Source organism: Pseudopipra pipra, chromosome 4 (genome assembly GCF_036250125.1).
Source record: "Pseudopipra pipra isolate bDixPip1 chromosome 4, bDixPip1.hap1, whole genome shotgun sequence".
Classification (NCBI taxonomy): domain Eukaryota; kingdom Metazoa; phylum Chordata; class Aves; order Passeriformes; family Pipridae; genus Pseudopipra; species Pseudopipra pipra.
Window position 1 is genome coordinate 69,733,698 of NC_087552.1, and position 24,011 is coordinate 69,757,708.

Here is a 24,011-nt window from a genome sequence, read left to right on the forward strand (position 1 = left end):
ATCACCCTCCCTGACAATGAACCCTGTGAGAGCTGCAGGCTGTGGGACACGACATTCCGAAGTCTGAGTCTGAGCCGAGGGAGACGTGCTGATAAGGGCTGTCATTGTGGAAATTGAGTAAATGTCTGCAAGGTGCATGGAGAGGTCAGGAATCAGCTGTGAAATGGGTTCATTTGCAGTTATCCTCTAATATGGCAGTAATTTACTCCAAGACCAGCAACTCCTGGTCCAGGTAGGGGAAGATGGGATTCCTGGGCTGGGACTAGCATATCAAAGAGCAGGCTGGAGCCAGGATAGCCACACTTTCCCAGCAGACTGAAGAGTCAAGGCAGTGATTCTGAGCTCTCAGAAGGACTTGGTGGCATCCCTGCTCAGTAAGGGTACTGTAAGACAGAAACTCTCTTTCCACCCAAAAAAGCCAGGCTTCAGCAATTCTGATTTTCCTCCCACTGTGACTCCCATGAATCTGTCTGGAGATTTGCATTCACTCCTTGTACATGGTTGCACAAATACACACCAAACTACAGGTAAAGCTACACTTCTTAGGCTCTTTCTGCCTTTTTTTTCTTCCTCTGTTTAGGAAAGGTTAAGTGACTATGTGGTCTCAAGAGCTACTCCAGGCTATGTGCAATATGCTGAAACCAGATCCCATTTACACAGTTCTGAATATTTCCTTGACAAAAGCCTGAATTGGACAAGTTTAGAAAAGCCAGTTAACAAAAAAGGAGAAAGAGAGAGAGACACACACATAAGAGAGTAAAAGAGACCCAGCAAGCACAAAAGAGAAAGAGTTGAAGCAGCAGTGTGAGAGACAGGCAGAAAAAAAAAATCTCTTTTGAGTTGATTCTAGTAAATGTCTGTCCCCAAATCTGTACCGTTTACAGACATTTTGCTTGTTGGAGTGCCAGCAAAGGCCATTACAAAGTGCCTCTGTGTTATTTATACTTCACACGCTTGTTCTCCTCCTCATCATTTGGCATTTGCTTCATAAACATGAACCACACATTTGTACAGTGTAAATTATGTCATACTCAAGACCAAAGGAAAACACAAGTGGATGGGGACAAAGAGACAGTGTTGTATATGGGTTCCTGGCTGAAATGCTGTTTGCCATGAAGATTTATTCAAGCTAACAAAAATTAAATTAAATTGAAGCCTGTCAGCACAAAGACCTGTGATGGAATTCTGTGATCTCCTCTCCCTGTGGGGCCTGGATCAGTCCCAGAGGCTCCTGTCAGGTGTTGCTCATATGAAGTGTGGTGATTATCTGAAACATGTTGTCTGCTGTGATCCACCACAATTACTTCCATGTAGTCACAGTCACTACCACTTCCAGCTTTAATGATACTTACAAAAAAAGCATCATGATGTGACCAAGTATTGAAATACTTTCAAGTCTTTTGGGTAAGAGCTCAGTCAGCTGTGGGAAGACGTGGATGGGGGTATCTATCTTTCCTCACATCAGTTCCCTGCTCTTGATGGGGACAGGACCTCTCCCCAGTGATACCACGGTGGTACATGGAAAGCAAAGTGGAGCTTTTTCTATCATGCTTCTTCTCTCACACTTCTCCAGGGCCCAGGACTGTGACAACACAAACTGCTTCTTCACCCATCACCCTCCAGAGACATGCATACACAAACTGACCCTCCCTTCACACCAGCTCCCACCAGCAATTTGCTGGTGAACACAGCTGGATGGAAAGGGCTTTGGTAGGTGTGTGCCTGCCCCAGGCATTACTCTACTTGGGGAGAGGAGATAGCAGGGAGGGAAAAGGGAAAAAGGAGAGATTCAGGAACACTCTGCAGCACAAAGAAAGACTGGGCCAGGGCAGCACAGAGCGACACTATGATATGACACTGTCAGTGCATAATCCTTTTAGTAGGGCTTACATCTTCTTTCATAATATTATTGTTGTATTGATCCATCACCCAGCAGCTCTACCAGGAGCACATCTGCCCTGTCCGCTCCTGTCTCCACCATGGTAATGAAGAGTGGAGAGATGGTAGCTTTTCTTAGTAGCTGCTGAATCCCTCCTTGAAGTACTCCTGACCTGTAGTTTACCGACGACATCCCTCCTCTAACTCTAGAATGTCATTATCCTTTTTCAGAGTGAGTGAAGGTTACCTTCCTCTCCCTGAGCAAGCTCAGTCTCAGACAAATCTGTAATTCAGGTGTAGCCTGGACTACATCACAGCACTTGTTTGCCAGTTCCTGAAGAAAACTGGCCTCATCTTAAGTGGTGGGGACTCATATGGCAAAAGCCTGTCAGGTTCCACCCCCACCACTGCTATGAGGTTTCTCCTTGGCCACAAATGTGGTACAAAGCCATCTCTATATTAAGGAGAAGGATGTACTGTATGAGCAAAATAGAAATGCTGTTCTTCATCCATCGAGCTCATAAACTCACATCACACTCCTGTCAGTAATGGTCAAAAGCTGTTTGGCATCAGCCTGACAACTTATTGTCCTTCAAGGAGTGCCTGGACCAAACTTTGGACCTGCAAGTCTTGCAGTGATTCTTTCCAAGTCAGATTTTAGCAGTTCCCCAAAGCTCTGCAACAGCAACAAAATCTTATGCCTGAACAGTCCAGGGCTTAGAAAAGTTCAGGCAGGTGTGTAAAAGAAAGGGGGATTTTAAAAAATACTCAGCTTGGCCTAGTGCTAATTCTCCTGAAGTGAAGTCAGACCTCCCATTTGCCCTCAGTGGGAGCAGTGTTATGTTGGCACTGAAGATTTTTGGAAATACTGCTGTAAAAGTCAATATGCTTTTTATAGGGAGTCTATGAAAGCTATAATAGCTGCACATGCAAAAGAAAGTCCCTGCCCAGAAAAACAAATACAAGGGAGAACCATGCTGGGCTATATGGCAGGGGGCCCTAGGGCCGACCACAGGCTGCATTTCGCAGGACCCTTGGATGCAATCCATCCACACCAATATGTTCAGCTGACACTCTGTTTATTATTTGACCATATGTAGGGAGAACTCCCTCCAGTTGCTCTGCCTTTCCTCTCCTTCAGCAACTGAGAAACGTGCCACGTGAACAGCAACGAACCAAGAACTGAGGAAAACCAAAAAACACACACTGCTCCTTACCCCATTGCTTCCCAGAATGATCTTCATATTCTGCGTTGGAACCTTCAGGTACCTGGCTATCCTTTCCTGAGCTGGCATCATCTGCAAAGGAAAGGAAAGGGAAGAATTTAAGAAGGTCTCCTGCAGTGCAACAGTACAAGAGTTTGCATTTCCTCCTGGAGGCACCATGCAGCTGAAACACACTCAACACACATCAGGCATGCACAGCCTGGCCAGTTTAATGAACAGTTTAGTTTAGTGCTTTATGAGCTTTTCAGCAGGCTACCAAAGCAATGGGAGATTAATCAATGTTTGCATTAATATCTCAGAAAAGCCTCTTTGTTTATTTTTACAGGTTGCTGTTCCCTAGGAGGAGCTGATCTGTTGTACCTTCTATGCAAATAATGGTATAAATCAAAATTAAAGATAAGTAAACCTAGGAAGTGGGGGAAGACCTATATGATCAGTCATACAGAACACAAGCAGTGGAATTACAGCCACTAATTCGCCTTTCAGCTTCCATGCAAAATCAGAAAAGCAAGCAGTTCTGGTGTTAAATGAGTTCTCAGGGGGTGCTGAATGCAAAGTTATGGCTGGTGAAAACAATATTGAATTGAAAAGCTGTTTATGGTTATTTTTTTCTAATTGAGACCATCTCATCCACCTGCATCAACACACCACTTTGTCCCTTATCACTCTAGTTGTCTATATCACTACCACAGAGCAGCACTAAAATTTTGACTTTGTGCCCTTTCCTGCTAGAAGAAATAGAAATCACCACAAGGTAAAACCCCCATGCTTCCAGCAGTCTCCACCTCAAATTGCCACTGTGATATGGTCACCTGGAAGGTCTCCCTGAGGGCCAAGGGAGAATGAGAGTACCCTGAACTTCCTTCTGCAACCTGGGTGATCTTGGTGGCCTCACACCTCTGCAGTGCCCAGATGTGAAGTCTTTTTCCTCCTCCAGTAACAGCTCAACCTCTACTGCACAAGTTCTCAGCTCCAAGCAATCTCTTATAGCAATGCATCACACCAGGAGGGAGGTCCACCTGAGGGACTTCGGGCACCTATAAATGATGGTGCAGCAAAATATGGCTCTTCTAAGGTTACTTCTGTGCTCTACAGATGGCACAGCCCCATACAGTAGCTGGAGGTGATGATCTTGATCAAGAGCTCCTCAGCTCCTACCTGAATTGCACTGAAGTGGGTGAAACTTGATTTTCAGTGATAGGTCAGGTGAAGGCTGGGAAAAAGTTCACCTCAATGAGGAACACAGTGGTGTAAAAAAAAAAAAAAAAAGAGAAGTGGAAACGTGATCTAAAGAATGAATCCCTCTGAATGTCCAACTCCTAAAACCCATTAGAAAATGGTGTCATGAGTGAAAAAAGAAGAAAATTCTTTCTGTGATGTCTGTGACAGAGAGGACAAACTTATCTGAGCTTATAGATGAGCGTGCCCCCCCCCCCCGAAGGTATAAATAATAAAACTGCTCTTGACAGTTGCTTTAGAACTTGAGTTGCTCTTAAACAGTGTTTAGTGTGTAAACTTGTGTCTTTGTGAGACAGGAATGTGTGTTTAACCCCATCCTCACCTCAGGTTCTGCTATTTTGGAAACTCATCCCATCTCTTCAGCAAGGGGCATTATATGCCAACAGATGCTCTGCTCTCTTTTGCCTCTGTCCCTTGAGCAGAGAGGCTGCAATGCCGTATGGGTTTGTCCCCTCTCGACCCTGACAGATTTTTGTCTTCTCCTTTTGGTTACTTCAGGGCAGTTTCCCCTGGAGGTATGTACAGCTGTCACTCCGAGGGGAAAAAAACTTTTTGGGCTGCAGCTCCCTGAAGCAGCTCCATTATATATGATGGCTTGCATATGACAGATTGTCTCCCTTCAGTCAAAATACAACATCAATTTTCTCCTACCATTTGTATAATTTTCCCCATAAATATCATTAGTGCTACAAATGAAATCTTGGATGCTCTCTGAGAGAGAACTTATCAAATCCCTCTGCACAATTAGGCAAATGTATTGGGCAATGGAGAATAAAGAAAAACTGCAGAGAGATGTAGGATTCCTGTCCATTGTTAACTGCTGAATATCTTAAAAGTGGTTATGGCATTTAAATGGCGATGTTCTGTCAATTGTATCTTAATCCTGCTCAGCTTGATGTACAAAGGGCAGTATATCTCCCTTGCCTGCTGCCTCATGTTACAGTATGTCAGCCCATGTGCACTCCTCCTGCTGACACACACGGACTGACTGGCGGTCTCCACACCTCTTGACATGCTGCCAAGCTTTTGATGTAAGGAAAATTGCTCAGAATCTGTTTGATCCTTTGAAGATGCTTCTTCAGTTTTTATCCTACAAAGTCACAAACCTGTGGAGTAACCTACCAAACCCAAAAAAAACCATTTTGGGTGAAAGAGATCAGGATAACTAATGCCATCGTGCTGAGCTGATGGAATAGTTAATTTGACGGAGGAGCAACACTGAAATAAATAACTGCATGCATTTAGGTACATTGGTTTAGATACATTGGAACTTGTTTCATGTGTGCTAGGAATGTGGAAACTTTAACAATAGCAGAAGTCTTGAGGCGGGGAAACGTCATAAACATGGAAACTCTTGCAGAGCAAGAGTTCCTACTCCTTCCCATCCCCAGAGCTGCACATGGGGTGAGAGATGTTACAGCAGTCTCTACCTTCAGCATGACTGTATCTGAAAAAACTCACACTTGAGAACTGTACCAAAAAGAGTTGATTCATGAGATCCAGAAATTGGGTGAAACTAATTTTGGGAATATTCCCTGAAGTGTGTGAATCTCCAGTTGAATTTAAAAGCGTGAGTGAGGCAGCAGAGTAGCCAGTGATATAATGATGAAGTGTTAACCTGTGATGTGAGTGACCCAGGGTCAGGTCCCTCTTCTGCTGAATTCAGAGAGCGATTTAAATCTCCATTCTTGCACCTTGGGTGAGTGTCTTAAGCTCTGACCTGTGGTCTCAGAGAGCCAAAAAAGAGCTTAATATTACATAAAGTAGAGCAGCACTTCGGGAGACAGATATTTCAGGAACACCCTGAAGATGGGAGACCCCTGCTTAAGTCAGACATCACCAATATTTGACTTCCACCTGTCTTATCCAAAGTCAGTACCGTGGCTGCATGGAAAGAATATATCTCTCCCTGTTTTGAAGAACTTTCCTATTTTTCCAATTTTAATACTCAGTGGTTTCCTAGGATAGGGATAACACTTTTGCAGTTGTTCTAATCCCTGTGCTGGGAAGGAAGTGTATCTTTCTGTACCACAAATACACTTTGCTCTCTTCTACGGAGGGATCTGTGACACTGACAGCAAAGCCAAATATCCTGCAAGTTCAGAAGCATCTGATGCAGCCCAAACCTTTAGTCTGAAGCCTGGTTAATAGTGTCAGATCTGAAGACCTGCTGTTTGCATTTCACCCCGAGTTTCACAAATGCAATTGGCCTGGCAATATTCTTATTAGACAGAGACAGGAATTTAAAAAACAAGTCACATATGACCAGTATACAAAAGGATAAGATAGTAGCAGAAATCAGGAGTCTTAGCTATATTAGAAAATTACCTAATAAGCCACTTACTTGCTCATGCTCTTGTCAACTCCCCCTCAGAGTTGGGCAGGTTGGGGTGATAAGTACATACAAAAAAATCAGCCTACAGTCTAAGGGCAGTAGGGACCAGCCATGTAGCACTGCCCACTTTGCTGCCAGCACATTACTGTGAAAGGCAGTGCTAAGAAGGATGAACTGCTGAAGTTTCCTACAAGCTCCCATTTCTGTGACCTATATTGGAAGGTCATCCTGTGCTGAACTTCTTGGACAGTATCACAGGCTTAGGATAGCAGCCAAGTGGAAGATGAAGTGGAAAACCTGCCTTGAAAAGCAATCACTGACTAATTTTATGTCACAAGTATCTGATGCTAAGAAAACATACACATGATTTAGGTGTCCTCACTGTACAGTTTGGCTCCATGGTGTTACAAAGCACACTGGCTGGTCAAGAAACCTGAAGGGCAAGGCTCCAATATCATGTCAGGTGACAGACTTGGAGATAAGGGAGAAACTTGTGTAACCCCTTCCCCCCCAAATACGGCACATGGGAATACAAGACAGAGCCAGGATGGACACAGAGGCATCAGCCCATTGTTCAGGAGTGTCACCCCACTGGCATCATCCCCAGACATCGCCTCCCTCTTGCTTCAGGATCTCATTCCAAGCTGGCTTTTAGGTCTGAGATGCCACAGGACTGAGATGCTGCTGATGTTAGGGATGTGTGTGGTGGAGCTGAAAGGGACAGTCATGGATTTATATGAGACTGGACACATCTGAGTGTAGGCCATGATTATCAGTGCTGCTGTCATGGGACAAATTACCCTTTCTCACCCCAGAAACCACAATGCTCTATGCATGTTGCCTGCCATGTGTTTTTTTGGTCTATCCTCTGTCCCAAAGCAGGCTGGATTTCTGCAGAGAAGGGATTTCTGTATATAACTCCATCAACTGACAAAGCCTATTGAGGATCCTATGGGACAAGACTGCCACATCAGTGGGGTATAGTTACTGTTTATTACCATAGCAGAATTGTTCCATTCCCTCTTGAAAGTTAAAACAAATGGAAAATTCTGCTTAACAGTCCAGCTCTGAGAGAAACTGATGGGAAATATTCAGACTGTTACTGAGTCAGGATCAAATTTTATTTACCCACAGACTCTTTATGAAGGCTTCGTGTTTTAACCATGACTGGTTTTCAGGCCAATACCATGTGCTGAGTCCAACCACAAGTCAAGAAAACAGTCCAGTTTTTGAAGCAAAAATCTAGCCATCATATTTCTCTATGATTCACAAAGTTGCTTTAATTTGTTATAATGCAAGGCCCGTCCCTGCTCTGACTTGATGGGACCAGCTTTGGAGTCTTTGATGTCAGAGGCCTTGAAAGCCCCATTTCACAGATGAGCCAGCTTTGCATAAATAAACAAAGTGACCTCTGAACTGGAGCCTGAGACCTGAGCACACTTCAAAGCACTGGGGGAGGTGATGGGGGGGCAGTGGGGAATGAAGCGATCAGCATCCATCATTAAGGCAGCCCCGGCTCAACACTGCACTGAACAAGGGGTGTAAATAAAAGGAGGGAGGCAAGTGGGGAGGGAGTGAAATGAGGGGGAAAGTGATGTAATCCAGTCAGGCTTGAACAATTATAATGAGGCCTTCTCCCATGGATGAATGAAAGAGATTTGTCTGAACTCCAGCTTTAAGAGCTGACTTTCGCATCATATCTGCACATCATATTTGCTCCCCAATGTCCCTCACTGCTGCAAGATGTCTAGGGAGTGGCAAAACACAAGTTGCTTGTGGGAGGCAGGTCTTGGGCGTACCTAGGAGTTAAACTAGAATTTTTTCTGTTGATCTAACCAATAAAACTTGGACCACGAACTTTGAAGAGGAGGTGATTGTACCTATTTTTCAGTAGCCTTGATGGTGCAGTAGGTAGCAGATAAACACATGCAAAAGCATGTACTATCTGAAAAAGAGGTGTCTGCAGTTTATCTCAGATACATTCAGGTTTTCCTGTAATAGCAGCTGGAATTTAAAGGAAAACACAAGGCAAAGATCATTCAGTATTTTGTTTTAGGGACTCTTCTGCTATGCTGGTTGGTTTATCTGCTGCCCAGATGAATGGTCCATGAGGGGTATGTGGAGGACGGCAGCAACAACAACTTCACCTCTGGGTTTATGGGGATTAAGACACTTGCTTTCCCCAGATCTCCTTAACGTGGATTAACACTCCAGGTTTCACTAGAATTTCAGCTGATATTAACCCCCAATGGCCAGGAAAACAGCCCCATTGGCTAGCATGATTCCCATCTGACAGCTACCACTGCCAGCTGATGGGATTTTATTGTTCATGTTGTGATATTTGGGATGTTTCTGGAAGTCCTTGATCATGATCTTGACCTTGAAGTGACTACTTTAGAATCTAGGCTTTTTTGTTATTGAATAACAATTCTTAACATGTCTGATTCTGAAGAAGAACTCTGTAAAAAAACACTCTAAAAACTTGGAGGAAAAGGAAAGAAAAAAACACTAATTTTTGAGATTTTTGTGATTTTTCAGCTTGTTTTGTGGTTTTTGCAAGGTCTGAATTATGGCTTCAGGACCCTTGGGACTGGTGATTCACAGATGAATCCCAAAGGCAATTTGAAATAATGAAGATTAACATGCAAAGTCTTCATTTTGACTAATTCTGAATTTTCTCCCATCATTGAGATCTAATTTAGCAAACCTCCTTTCTGAGCTCTTCTTTCTGCTAGAGGCAGACAGGACAAAACTCCAAGGAACTCATCCCACTAATGCAAACCTGGTGTAAATCTTAGAAAGTACTGTTTTGAATGTTTTTCATAGATCCTCCAATAACCCTTCATCTCATGCTCACCACTCCTTGACCTGCCTACCATAGTAACAGTGTCACCTACTGTATTAACAGTGCAGATCTTATAAAAAGACAGGAAATGTGCTCAGCATTTATTTGGAAGGGCTCAGTAAAAGCAAAGGTATCAGGAATATTTGGAGATAAGAAAAAAGACCTCATGGAGGAAACCCCTCCCCTTGGGTCCAGTCAGACAAAACCCCTCAGGATGAAAAAGCAGGAACCCAGAGGAGGGCATAGCCAATGAAGACTCTACTTTTCTCTCTCTCTGAAAAAAACCCCAAACACTTAAAACCAAAAAATCCCCACAATAAAAACCAACACGAAGTAACAGGTTACTGACAGAGATTTTCCCTCTGTGACAGGCACTGAAGACTTTACTGCTTATTGACTTTGACTCTAGCTGGGCAAAAATAACCAGAGGTATTGATACTGGAATTTCCTGACAACAAAAATAAAAAGAAGTTTGTGTTGGTGGCTTTTTTGGTATTTTCAGTTCAGGCCATTTTCATGAGAATTTCCATGCAAAAATTTTCATGGATTTCAGTTCAGGCCAAGCACTGGGAAACTCTTGGTAAGCAAGATGTTTTGCAAAAGAAACATTTGCAGCCCATCTGCCCCCTGAAACACTGAAGAGGCTCCACAGTCTACAGACAAAAGCCCTGGCTGGGTAATGAAGAAACAAGACTTCTGTCCATAGCTGGATCAATAACTCACATCTTTAAGTTATGATGATGTACAGGCCCATTCTAACACGTGTAGATGACAAATCTCTAAACTGGTGGTTATTGCTGCATCCCACACCTCAACACACAGATAAACACTTATCAGAAATTACTGCTTTAAGACCAAGGAACACTTAACTCTCTCCCAGAGAATGAGAAAAAGAGTGACTATGGAGCAGCATAGACATTTCAAAGCCAGTTTATTTTACTGGTTGGTACCAATCTAGCCCTAACACACAAACCAGTCCTACATCTATGGAAAGTTTTAACAGCCCAGAGACAATCTAGCATTGCTGTGCATAAGCTGCTACCAGCACCTGAACTAACTCTTTTACCACCAATTCCTTCTTAATACTTCATTGTCTGCTGGGAGAGCACTATGGATGTATCCCTGTTCTGTACTCTTGCAGACCCCTAAAGGATGCTGTGGTTTTTTTGCTTGGGCTTGATTTAAAAACTTTGGTATGGAAGGGGATCACATATTTCCTGAAAGAGGTAAATGTGTAAGGTGGAGAGATGGAACTTCAGAAAAGGGGTATTTTAAGTATATAAAGGGATTAATACACAAAAAATGAGATAGAAAATGAAAGCATTTAAATTGAAGATGTGTGAAAGCTTCATCTGCTAGGCTATGGAATAGTCATGCAGAAAAGAGAAAGAAGTTCTACTACATAGAATCACTGAGTTCAACTATAAACCTAACACTGCCAACTCCCTCTAAACCATGTCCTTGAGGGCTACATCTACATCTTTTAAACATCTCCAGGGATGGTGACTCAACCACTTCCCTGGGCAGCCTGTTGCAATGCCTGAGAAACATTTCCGTGAAGAAGTTTTTCCTAATATCCAATCTAAACCTCCCCTGGTGCAACTTGAGGCCATTTCCTCTCATCCTACCACTTGTTATTTGGGAGAAGAGACTGCCCCCAACCTGGATAAAATCTCCTTTGAGGTAGCTGTAGATAGGGAGAAGGTCTCCCCTGAGCCTCCTTTTCTCCAGGCTAAAAACCCCCAGCTCCCTCAGCCACCCCTCATCAGGCTTGTGCTCCAGACCCTTCTCCAGCTCCGTTGCCCTTCTCTGGACACGCTCCAGCACCTCAATGTCTTTCTTGTAGTGAGGGGCCCAGAACTGAACACAGGATTCGAGTACAGGGGGACGATCACTGCCCTTGTCCCGCTGGCCAAACTATTGCTGACAGAGGCCAGGATCCCACTGGCCTTCTTGGCCACCTGGGCACACTGCTGGCTTATGTTCAGCTGGCTCTCAAACAACACCCCCAGGTCCTTTTCTGCCAGGCAGTTTTCCAGCCTCAGACTTTGGAACATATAAAATTATAATGGTCTAACCATGGCTGAACTATAGATTTCATAAATCCATTTGCTAAAGTTGGCTCATGTAGTTCTCAAAGAGAGCTTTAGTAACTCCTTTAATGTTACTGCGAATACAGGAAGATTGATAAGAAAGAAAAAGCACAACAGAAAAGAGTGTTAATGAAATAGAAGACTTTGAAGACCATGAAGAATTCTCTATTGCCTACATCTATACAGAGGAATTCTGGAGGTCTTCTGAGTCCATGCAGAATGAGACCTGTGCATAAAATGTTCATCTCTCTCTTCCCTTTTTTTGTGCCCATGACTCTGTATCTGGTTCAGATCTGCATCTAGTTTATTACTTTCTTCCCCTCCTTCCCCAACCACTTTCCATAATGCCGTGGAAGGAGAAGCCTTTCTGAAGGTTTAGCTCTTGCCTTGCTTTTTGTGGTCTGCCCCTACCCACAGAGCTCACAAAGTCATCTGAGACACATCCTCAGTCGTGGCTCCATCTGCTCATAGGGATGCTCCAGCTCCTGCTGTAACCACAAAAAGAACCACAAGGAGAAACAGCTGGAGCTTTTCAGTCCACCACTGCAATTCCCTGGCCTGCCATTATAACAATTACATTACAAAGGCAATCACAGCCCTTCCGCCGCGCTGACTCCTCCAGACACCAGGACCTCCCGCCTGACTTCAGGTCTCCATTCCATAGGGGGCAAGAAAACAACTCTTCCTTCTTTGTTGTTGTTGTTGAGGTTACTTTTTTTATCAGCATGTCCCAGCACACACAGACAGCAGCCCTGAGAGCTCTGTACCACAGGCACCAGTCTACGGTTACAGTCTTGATCTGCTACTGGAGAGGATGAAAGGGAGAAGAAATCAGAGAACAAGATGAGTGGTTAGGCTTCTGCCTTGTCCCCAGCACTTTCTGAGCATGAAATAGCAGCCCCAAAAAGGCAGCAATTACCAACCAGCTGTTCCAGACCCAGAACAAATTGGTAATATTTCCCAGTATTTTTTACTACGATAGCATCAAGGTTTTCTTAGAGACAGGGTCCCACTATACTAGACATTGTTCACAGATAGCACTAAAGTAGACCCTGTTTAAAGAGTTTACTGCCTGGGTAGTGCAGGCATGGAGTGGATGTCACATGTATTAAGGTTCCTCAAAAACCATATTTTTAGCATTCACCCGTTTTGACCTGGTGGGGGAATGATGGAGGTCTTGTATTTTTATAGAGTTAAGAAGAAAAGGTTTATTCATAACACCAATCAGCTTATCTGAATGACAAAAATTTCATTTGCATTTATTATTCATAATAATAAATCATTAGTTACTTACAGAAAGTTTATAAACATTGGGAAGGATTCTGTGATTTTAAGTGTTATCTGACAAATAAGTTTAAATAGTCCTTACTTTAGAAACCTAACTCTAGTGCCCAAGTTCAGAGTAAGAATTAAAAGAAGGTCAGGTTGACATCTACCTCTCTTCCCTGACTGCAGAAGAGATGATGGCCACATACACTGGATGCCAAAAGCGAGGTAGTATGAACACTGCACCCAAGAACATAGGACAAAATTCCATCTTCAACAATCCTAAACTGCTTAGGGCTAGGGGAGGGAGGCATGCCACCAAAAGGACTAACACAAGGTTAATGATAAGAAGAAGATTACAGCAGAGCCGAGGATAAACTGATAAGACTTGGCTCTCAGCCTTCTATTTTAACTACTATACAGCTGCTATTCCCTATAAAGTTATGCCTCTATTACTCCCCTTCCTAGTAGCACTGATCAATGTTTATTATTTTCTTCACCAAAACGTGTAGAAACATCATTGATACATGTTCTATCTCCCTGAAAATTCACATGGCCAGAACAGCCAGCACAAAGAAATTTCCAGAGCAGCTAGAAGGAAAGAGAGGTCATATATGTCAGTGACTGAGCACAGGCATTATTTTTGGATGGCATTTATAATCAAACAAAAATAATCAATTGTACAGTCCTGTCGCATCCAAATACTGAGATAATTCCTTAGTGTGGAATTACCCAATCCATCATGATGAACTGGGAATTGCAATACCAGGCGTTACAGCCAGGAATGTGGATCCAGCTGTTTCTTCCACACCAGTATGAAAACTATTGAAGCATTCTCTGTGGGCTTACATATTTCATAATCTTCTGGTAGAAAAGTAAAAATAACTCCAATGGAAGAAAATGAAACATCCTATGACAATTACCAAATGAAGCAAACTCACAGAGAGGACTACTGCTCAACATCTTTAACGGGAAAAGTGTGTCCCATGTGTGCTTGTTTGAGGTGAAAAATCACACCTTCCCAGGATACATCGTAGTCTATTATGTTTTAACTTTGACTTCAAGAAATAAGAGGCAATAGTGCTAAGACATAGTGCTAAGAAATTAACAGATGATGATAGCTTTTAATTGGACATTGCAGAACATCTAAAAATCTCAGTGTCTAAGATGCTCATTATATTCAGTGAGGCACAAAATGTTGTTAGGGAATCCTTCCTCTCAGATTTCAGAAGAGAACTATTTCAGCAGTCCATATATGTAATAAACATGGACTGTAATACGTCATTGGCAGCAGTCAGCTCCTCATCAGTCACCAACACCCAAATATCTTTTGATAAATGGACTTTCTAAAGGACAGGTAAACCACTATATCAGAAAGTCCAGAAAAGACACTTGAAAGAATGAAAAACAAAACCTCTTTTTAGAGAGAGAAAAAACTCACTCTTTTTAGAGAGAAAAAACAAATTTTAGCTTTTTTAACTTAGATTCATCTGTTATAAGCAAACTGATATACAGCTGTGCAACAGCAATATTAGGCAGTGGTGTAATCTCTCTGACCACTATATTTTACAGCATGACAAGAAGTGAAAGAAATTGAGATTTTGGGGTCTGGTCATGAAAGACAGAAAACAGCCTTGGTGTCTGGTATCAAAACTTGCAACATTGCCCCCATATAATATTATTAGAGAAGTGCCACATACCTTCTGCATAATGTTCAATACATACATCTCTGGGTCACTGTCAGACTAATAATAAACTGGTTAAAGTAGCAAAATGTTACCACTTTTACAATTCTGTCCAAGAACAACCCTGGACAAGTGGCAATTTTGTTGGCTCCCAAAACAAACGGAATACTTGGCACCCTACCTAACGTGAGGATTACAGTATATTACACAGGATAATACGGGCCTATGTCTCGCCAAAATAAAACCTAACCTAATTACTTGGAGTAAATCATAGCTTTCCATGTGGGGTAAAACACAAATTGTAAAAATGGTTGCTCCCCAATTAACTATATAATCCCAATGCTGTCATTACAAATTTCTAAAACATGCTTAAAAACAATGACTAGCATAGTACAGTCATTCCTGTGGGATGGAATTTAATTCCTTCGTGGTTTTTTGCATTTTCTTTTTATGCCTGTCCTAGCACATGACCAGCATAAGAACAACAACCATCATAGGACCAGAAAGGACCAGAAAGAGACAGAAACTACCTAAGAAAACATACAATCACAAAATCATAGAATAGCCTGGGTTGGAAGGAGCCTTTAAAGGTCACCGCAAAACATATGAAATCCAAGCTTATTTTAGGTAGAATTCAACAGATTTTGGGTGCTCACTGGCAGAGTTACTGCATATTTTTGAAAGTGAGGGTACAGCTTTCCCCAGTCTCAGAACCCTCTACAATCAGAGGCACAACACATTCCATGTTAGTGCACTTCATACCTTGAACCTCATTTAAAGGTTTCACTGAGATGAAGAAAGAGGGACAGAGAGTCTGCAGGACTCTGTTTGCAGTACTGGTTTGCAGACAGGGAAATGCACTGAGGAGACAGACTAGGGCTGCAGTTCGAATTCAGTGCTTGTCAGTGAACCAGAGCTAGCTAACACCTAACCAGAGTTAGCTGTCACCTAGGACCTTGCCTAGATGATTCATAAACAACATCTTCCGAGAGGTATTTCACCCTCTGATATTTAGAAGCTAAAGCAGGTGCAGTTTATTAGCTTCCTATGCAAGTGACCCCATATGGACTGCTCTTGGAGAGCACTGGAAGACACAGTGTGCACCAAGGGGGCAACTAGGAACATTTAAGTCCTGTATTCAGGACACAGAGAACATCTCAGTATTATTTGTGGAAAAGAAGTATTTATTTTTTTACTAGTAAACAGTGCTTTCTCCAAAACCTCTAAATATTTACTCTAACGAGCACTGCAGTTACACACCTCATTTTTTACTGTGATAATGTATATTATTATTAACATACTCATATGAATATTGCACACTGAATGTATTCCACACGCTGTTGGCTATTTTAAACAACAGATGTGAGAGGGATTTAAATGCCAGTTTTAAAACTGTGCAGTTGATTGAAATCCTGTGAACCATTCATAGATTGCCAGATATTCTATTTACATGATTCCTCCCATGTAAAATATTTCAGGGAATACTCTAGACTCTGGCATATGGTTTAGAATGATGATAACTGATGTTAGAGATGCCACACAGACAACAGGACATATTATCTGGTTACATCTGTGCGTAAAATGCTTTGAGATTTTTTGATGGAAGGGGTTATGAATGTGTAAGGCTGAGATGCTACATTTATGTCCCTCTAAATCATGCTCAGAGATAACAAGCAGTTAGAGACCCATCAATGCAAAAACAAGCACTTTTATGAATGCATTTCATTGCATCCATGTGCTGTTATCCCCTTGGGTAATTATGACTTGTGGGTGAACCTTGAAAAATTGCAGAGGATCAGCTTAAAAGGAGAACTCCAATGCCAAAATACATCCAAACCTTGAAAACGGAAACCTTGTGAGAATAGCCTGTGCACAGTTGGATTGCAGCACACTCAGGGCTATCTCCAACACTCTCTCTTCTTCCAACACTGGGGAAACCCCTCTCCATGCCGCAAATCTGACTGACTTCCACTTCTGCATCTGCAGCCTCACAAATCCCATGGGCCCGAAACTCCCACGCTCTGTAGCAGAGGCCCTGCCTGACAGATTACATGCAAATGTTACAAATACATCATAGGTTATAGCGGAGGAATGTTCACAGCGCTCAGACACACTCGGGGAAAAGGATTCAGCAAGACCCCTTGGTGAAGTCCCCACGGAAACACATCCCGAATGAGGAACTCTGTCGTGTGAAAACATTCCTAATAATTCCTCCTGTTTTCATTAATAATATTAAATTTCCTGCTTCTGGGGTATCCTTTGTTTTAACAAGCACAGTTTTTTGTCTCGTCTTCTGAAACACTGCGCCACTGTAAGTCTATTATTACTATTTATGCTGAAGTCGTTTAAATGGACCAGCCATCCATATCCAAAATCAGCAATTTGCAAGCCATAATCTCATACCAACCAGATTAATGTGACACCTGAGATGTGTTTTCTTTCAAGACATAGGAGTCAGAATGGCTGAAAGTATCAGAAATGCACGAAGAAATAGTCTTTCTGCTTCAGAAATGTATACACAGTTGATTCTGTTGTGCTCGTGAACGACCCTTGATGATTTTTTTCTTGACAAAAAGTCAACTAAAAATTGAATCAAATTCTAACAGGCCAACGGTTCGAAATCACTGAAGGAAAAAAAAAATAGTTGCTCTCTTACTATCTGAAATACCTCATTCTGGCCCAGAAATAATTAGGGGTGGATAAATCATGTGGGCTACAATTTTCTCTGGCATATTATTTTACCCATGTCTTTCTTCTTCCTCTGCAGGGGGTGCTTGTGGTCATATTGTTCTTTTATTTATGGCTCACAGCCTTTTCAGTGGCAGCACGCACACCGAAGTGCAGGCACAGAGCGAGAATGCAAATTCCTTGCGAGGTAACTGGGAAGGGAAAAATGTCCCTGACCACGTCAAATCTTTACAAGGGTGGCAGTTAAACAAAAAACTATACCCTTAAAACCTGAAACCTGTGAAACAGCAATGCTTAATCATAGTATCATGATTTGTATGTTTACGAGCTTTACGTGTAAGACCCAGCTCCCTGTTGAAGCCTAACTGGTTCTTTTGAAATTCTACTATAAAACAGCGCCCCTTTTACCCAGCTGATGCATTCCCCTATTTATTTTTGCTCGACGGCGACTTGCTTCCACTTTGAATCGGGCGCTCCCAGGGCCGCTCTCTGGCTCAGCTTTCAAGCTGATTTCTCTGACAAGCTGGCAGCAATAAAATAATTCATTGCAGAGGCTGGGAGAATCACCCTCAGCATACACTGCGAGTATCGTCTGGCAGCAGTACAGAGGCCTACGCAATGGGAAGCCTGGGGTAAACCCTGCCCTGGGACTCCTGAATGCCACGGGAGGAGGGAAAGGCTTCGGTAATTCGACCAGGAATAAAGGCAGCCTCACGGCAGTGGGATGGGAGGAACGCCAGCGAGGGGTTGCTCTGAAGAAGATTCACTGAAAGGAAGAAGGAGCGGCCAAGGAGAGGAACATTTTGAATAAAACCATAATTTTGAAGAGAAGAAGCAATGAGATGAGTCAATGTGGCGCAGGTCTGCGTATCCATGACTCCTTGTGAAGACCCAGGGAAGATATCTGAGGACAAGTCAACCAGCCATAACCGTGCCTTTTGATACAGTTTTGTCTGTATGGAAATGCCAGGGATCCACAAGCTGGAAAAAAATAATCCTCTTGCTAAACAATATGATGTAGGAAGCCTAGTAACCATGAAAATCCAGAGGAGAAAAAACAGCAGATCTAATTCTGCTCGAAAAAATAAGATAAACTCAGAATGCAGGAGGAGCACATGGGTTTGGATCACATCTAAGGCTAGGGTTTCTATAAGAAAAAATAGGCTTGAGTTAACTGCATCTCCCTGTGGAAGCTACTGAATCTCTGAATATTCAAGGCAATCAGGACTTTCCTGTATCAGCATGGTCCAATATCTCACTGAACAATCACCAGCCTGTTGCAAAGAAGTCTGATTACACATCCCTGTGTACTTACAAACCAACCACAACTGGGTGGAGATTAGTCACTGTTTTTTTAGGAAATTCCTGCTGTCTCATGTGTTTCTGAGGGCTAGAGACCCCACTACCTGTATGCCCTGACACCAGCACAGCACCAGCTGACTCCCACATTCTGCACTGGAATCCCATGTAGGGGGAGGCAAGTAAGGGGGATTTGGCAAGTCCTCTTTGAGACAACACAGCAGGAAAACAGGGTTTGACTGTGCTGGCTTTGCTCTTTGAGCATTCACAAAATTATACCGTTGGAAAATTATCCCAGCCTCTGCATGAATCTTATTAATTTGACTTCTGGCTGGTGTAATCATAATAAACCAGCATTTCACACTTGTAACAGAGGGAGCCAGCCCTCCTGCACAACCCAGTTTGTTCAGCTCAGAGGGCAGATTTCCATTGCCTCCGTTCAAACTTACCCACATCATCCTGGCCCAGTCTACACAACGTTAATTTGATCCCTAAGGATAGCCTGGTCAAGGTCAATCGCCCAGCCTGCAGCCAGCATGGACCTCCACAGAAGCTGGAAGGTGATGCACCACGTTGCCCCTTCCCAAGCAAGAGGCAATGCAACCACACTGTACAGCAGAGATGCAGAACTGGCTTCAAAACATGACATTCAATCCCATACTGAAACCTTTTCATTGAATTGCCAGGCTGAAGCTGGCAGAATTTGGGATTATGTTCCTAATTAAGCAGAAAATTGCTTCTATTTTATTTCTAAGCTACGTGTTACTCAAGTGACCAGCTATTCCAAATGAAAACTGCATTGGAAAATTCCCAGAAACCGAGGTGTGGCATTAATTCTCTATAAAGCAGAGCAGAAGGCAGCTGTCTCCTTTCTATAGCATGAGCAGTTAGCTGGTGCCCAGCAGTCTTAAGAAGATTAAATATCACCTTAATTTCAGAAGCCTTCTGCTCTGGCTATAAAAATGCTACAACTGCAATAATAATACAACCAATTGTAAAACTTCAATGTTTGCCTTGGATTAATACCACTGCTACTTTATTCCACAGGGAAAGTAGTGCAGTGAGTCTTACGTGTTATCTTCTCCACAGAAGAAGGGTTAATTACCCAATATTCATTACAGTAATTGTGGTTTTGCTTGCTCAGTGGAAAAGATTACGTTTTCTACTTTATAAACAATGGGTTAATCTTATCAAAAGAAAAAAATTCCTCTGAAAGTAAATTTTGGTTTTTTCCCATTAGCTGCTTCAAAAAGAAAAAAATGAAAAAACATTTTTGGCTACTGATTAAAAAAAAAAAGTTAAATAGTGAATCTGGAGACAGTAAAGCTGGGGAACACATGCCCATCTCCATAGGTAAATACACCATATGACTGTTGTTCAGGGAACAACTGAGAAGAGTCTTTCAGATGTTATCTCAAAGCTATCAAAGCCCCTTCCCCTTCCTCACCTTCAAAGGAGAAACGTGGAGCAGACAGCACAGCACTATCCAGGCTCCAGGCTCTTCTCCACCACTGGAGAGGTGACCTTCCCTGCCGATGGCCCAGGACCTCATCTGTGAATCTGGGAGCAAGGAGTTCCCACCAACTGGGAGTAATATGAGGATAAATACAGCCCAGTTGTGAGCTTGTCTGGTACGAGCATTGATGCAGAGAGAGAAGCATGTTGGTTTAGTGTGTATAACTCACTTAAATTTACCATGCAGTTTCAACTTGCAATCCCATATTTCCTGTCCTAATCTCATACACAATGTGGGTTTTGTACTGTTAAACAGTTTCTCTGTGGTTGCTCCACAGCGATGGGCAAATTGATTCTTATATGAAAGGCCAGACTCTGCTTTCAGACACACATACTGCTTCCACTGGTCCGACATGGGAATAGCTCGCGTGTTTATGAATAATTGGTAGAAGGATAAGGCCTAGGTATAAGGCATGGAGGAACTGATTGCTCCTCAGCTCTCCCCAATGCCCCTGAGTAAAAACCTATTTACCCTCTTACTGCCTCAAATTTTTAGCCACGTTAATATTAATTCTGCCTTTTCTGTTGGTACTAAAATTACCTATTAATGGGGCAAGGATTGCACAACTGTCCACAACCAGTTCTGCAACAGGACCCCTTCAGGAGCTAGAACTAAGAGCAACATTAACACTCCTTTAGAGGAAAGGCTAAATACAAACCTCATTTTAACAACTTGTACAGCATGACAGCAGCCTTACACAACCATCACAGGCCTGATCAAAGGACACTAAAGCCAATTAAAATGTTTCATTGGCTTCAAAGAATATTAATGTTCAAGGATGCATGTGAACAACACTGAAAGACCCACTAACTTGAAACAGGTCTCCAATGGCATCTCCCTAAAAGGCTAAAGTGTTCTCCATCATATATTAAGGGATTATATCAAGACTGAATCAATTCCCCCTCGAAAACAAAAAAAGGCCATGGAAAGCATAAGCTGTAGAAGGTCCCAGTAAAAGGAACAATACAAATTACTTAGGATAAAATTACCACCTTCGCCCTTCAAAGTTTCTGCCTGAAACCAAATCTAAATCACACCTTTTCTGCACAGGGATATTACTGGATGGGAAGGTGAAATACCCAGTTAGCAGCTGCAATGCAAAGAGCAGCACTAAAAGGTGCAAACCCATCTGTTTAGTAACATTGCCTTAGGACAACATATGTTATGTAGGTTATTTGTGCGAGTTCTTTCATACCTGATTTGATCTACACCTTGGGGGGGTTTTTTTGAGCTTAGCAAGTAGTAGGCCAAATGATAAATCCTGATCTGTACATACAGTCAATGGGCCCACAGGCAATTTGTGGTTAGATCTTAGGGAACATGGTTTTTACAACTATTGCTTCAAAAGGAATCTATTTTTTCCAAATATGTTATTGCTTGTCTGCACATAGTAGATAAGCAGAAATAGGTCTGTGCTTCTGTCATTTAACCAAAGGACGAGCTTCCAGCATCATCCACCAAATCAGACAGTACACAAGCACCTTCCTATGTGTTACTGGGAAAGGGACGTAAGAGAAACACCACCTGGCCCTAAGTGCTTCTCTGTGCTTGTGATTCTTAAAACAAGTCACTCATCCTCATCTTTGCCACGGCCACAAAGCATATTTCTCAGGAATCTATCCAACCCTTCCTGCCTTCCAGAGCTGGAGAAGTGACAAGTACTTTGTGTTCTGCAACAAATATCCTGTGGGAATGGTGGACAGTGTGAAGCCACTCCAGCACTGACAATTCACCTGATAAAAGGGTGACGATCCTGCAAGAGGGACAAGGAGACAAGGTTCCCCAGGAACAGATGAAATCCTGTTAGATTGTAACTGAGCAGGCATCGACTAGTGAGAATTCAGTTGTTTAGACAGCCTTACTCCACGCAAGGAGAGAGACTGGACACTTCGTGTAACACCTCCCACCTTTGCCATCCCCCTAAGATGAAAGAGAAGTTGAAGGGTTGCCTTTTCCAGCAAAATCACTGCACTCCACTGCGGGTTCCAGGTGCTGGATTTTTTTATCATACGTCCTGAAGATCTAAGAGCAGGAACTGGTTATTAAAACAGCAGCAGCTATGAGTGAACACAAGTGACAAGTTGACAAGTGCAGCCAGAGAGGGAGGGGAGACCTGGCTTTTATGTCATACATTACTGCTTCTGAGCAAGGAAAACACAACTGGCAATAAATTAAAAGAAACAAGCTGATCAAATACTAAAATTGTCATTAAGAAGGAACTGATTTAACCAGCCACAGTGCAGTGCATTGTGACACATGAGCTTTGCCCTGTGAAAAGGAAAGGAAAAGGAGCTAAATGCCTCACAACTTACAGACACCTATAGTGTAAAGTTACAGCTGAGAACATTTTCAGCAGCAAAGCCAGGCTCACAAATAGCAGGACAGAATAGAGCCTTCTTCTTATGCCTCAACTGTTGCATAGTCAGAATGAGAAGCTGGTACCTGCCTCCTTCAGTCTAGCCAAGCTCAGAGAGAAGTGGGGCATCAGTGGGAAATTAACTACACAAAGACTTGCCTTAAATCCTCTGGGATAATCTAGCAGGTCTAAATGCTCTAATTTACAGTACAAGCAAGGGAAGATTAGAAAAATTTGACAGAAGCCAAAACACTAGCAAAAGAACCCAAAAGTCAGTGCAGTTGCTCTGAAGAAAGGCTGCTGCATTGGCTGCCTACAAAAGCAGTCCCTTTTTCCAAAAATTGTTTGGGAACAACTTTTTAATACTGCAGAAAGGATTATTCTCTGATATGGCAGAAAGTACTGGCAAGGTGAAGAATTTCAAGACAAACCTTCCCCCCAAAAATCCCTAGCCTTTACTATTAATAATTTCTTATCTTTCAAGAAGATAACCCTGGAGTCTGGGAACATTCAAATCTATCTGAAATCAAACATATCAGACCTGCCTGCCTGCATCAGACTTAAAGCTCAAACAGTAATTATCTGCCACCGTCTGCAGATAAAGCACCTATTGCAATTTTTCTCTCTGGAGTTATGTGCGTGGTGGGCTCCATCTGCACAAGTGTCTATTAGCACAACATGCAGAGTGCTCCGGGAGAAAAGCGGAAGGATTATGCTACAAACAGTTCAGCAGCCTTCAAAAGCCTTCACTATGTTAATAGCCTTTAAAGGGACATTTCACAGCACCAGCAGCACCTGGTCCAGCTGCTCGCGGCTCTTCCATCTAAACCCCTCGCTGCTCATCTCCCAACCCCACGGGCCAAGGTGAGGAGGGCTTGTGCCTGCCTACTCAGTGCTAAAATTTATTGGTTAGGCAAGAGGAGAGGACACAGGATTCTCCTTCAGTTTCTTGTGCACATTCTCCTCTACAGCTGCTGAACGTAACTTTAGCAAACATCAAGGAGAACAGGAGGCTTTACTGAATTAAAATATTTAGCATACTGGCTAGTCATCGTTCCCTTTGAAACCAATACCCATCTGGGATTTGACTTCATGAAGACTGCTACAGTCTTTCCATGCCATGTCCCAAAAAAGTTCAGAAGGGAAGCAGATTGTTGTACACTTTATGTAGGCCCACAGAAAGATTTGGTTTGGAGTGCACATGGACACAAAAGCTTTTTATCTCCAGGGACCTAACCTTTGATAACTGTCATTGCAAGCATTTTATTTTGCTCACTTAAGTAGCACTATCAATAACTGCCTTTTGCTCTAAAGGCAAACGTGGCCTGCTTTTCCAAGCAAATGAAAACAAATTAAAGACTTAAAACACCCATCAGTTGTTCACTTCAGCAATTTGATCGCTATCTCTTTTTTTTTATTTATTTCCAGAAGGCCCTTCAGGCCAGATAATAGTCACTCGCTGCCTGCAACGCTGCACTGCAGCCCACAGCATGTGTATTTTTTGAGAGCTTCAGTGAAATATGAGCAAGAAGCACAGATTAGAATCTGGCCTGGAATTACGGTTTGAACTCTGCAAAAAACGGAT

General features: G+C 42.6%; 1 protein-coding gene across 3 annotated transcripts in view; it reads right to left on the bottom strand.

Annotated features, from left to right (window-relative positions):
• Positions 1 to 24,011, bottom strand: part of FGFRL1 (fibroblast growth factor receptor like 1) — a 177,494-nt gene that overhangs the window by 17,877 nt on the left and 135,606 nt on the right. For all 3 annotated transcript variants that reach the window (XM_064653476.1, XM_064653477.1, XM_064653475.1), the window contains exon 4: positions 3,096 to 3,176. In XM_064653476.1, the coding sequence (XP_064509546.1) occupies positions 3,096 to 3,176 (81 nt within the window). The remainder of the gene's footprint in view (positions 1 to 3,095; positions 3,177 to 24,011) is intronic.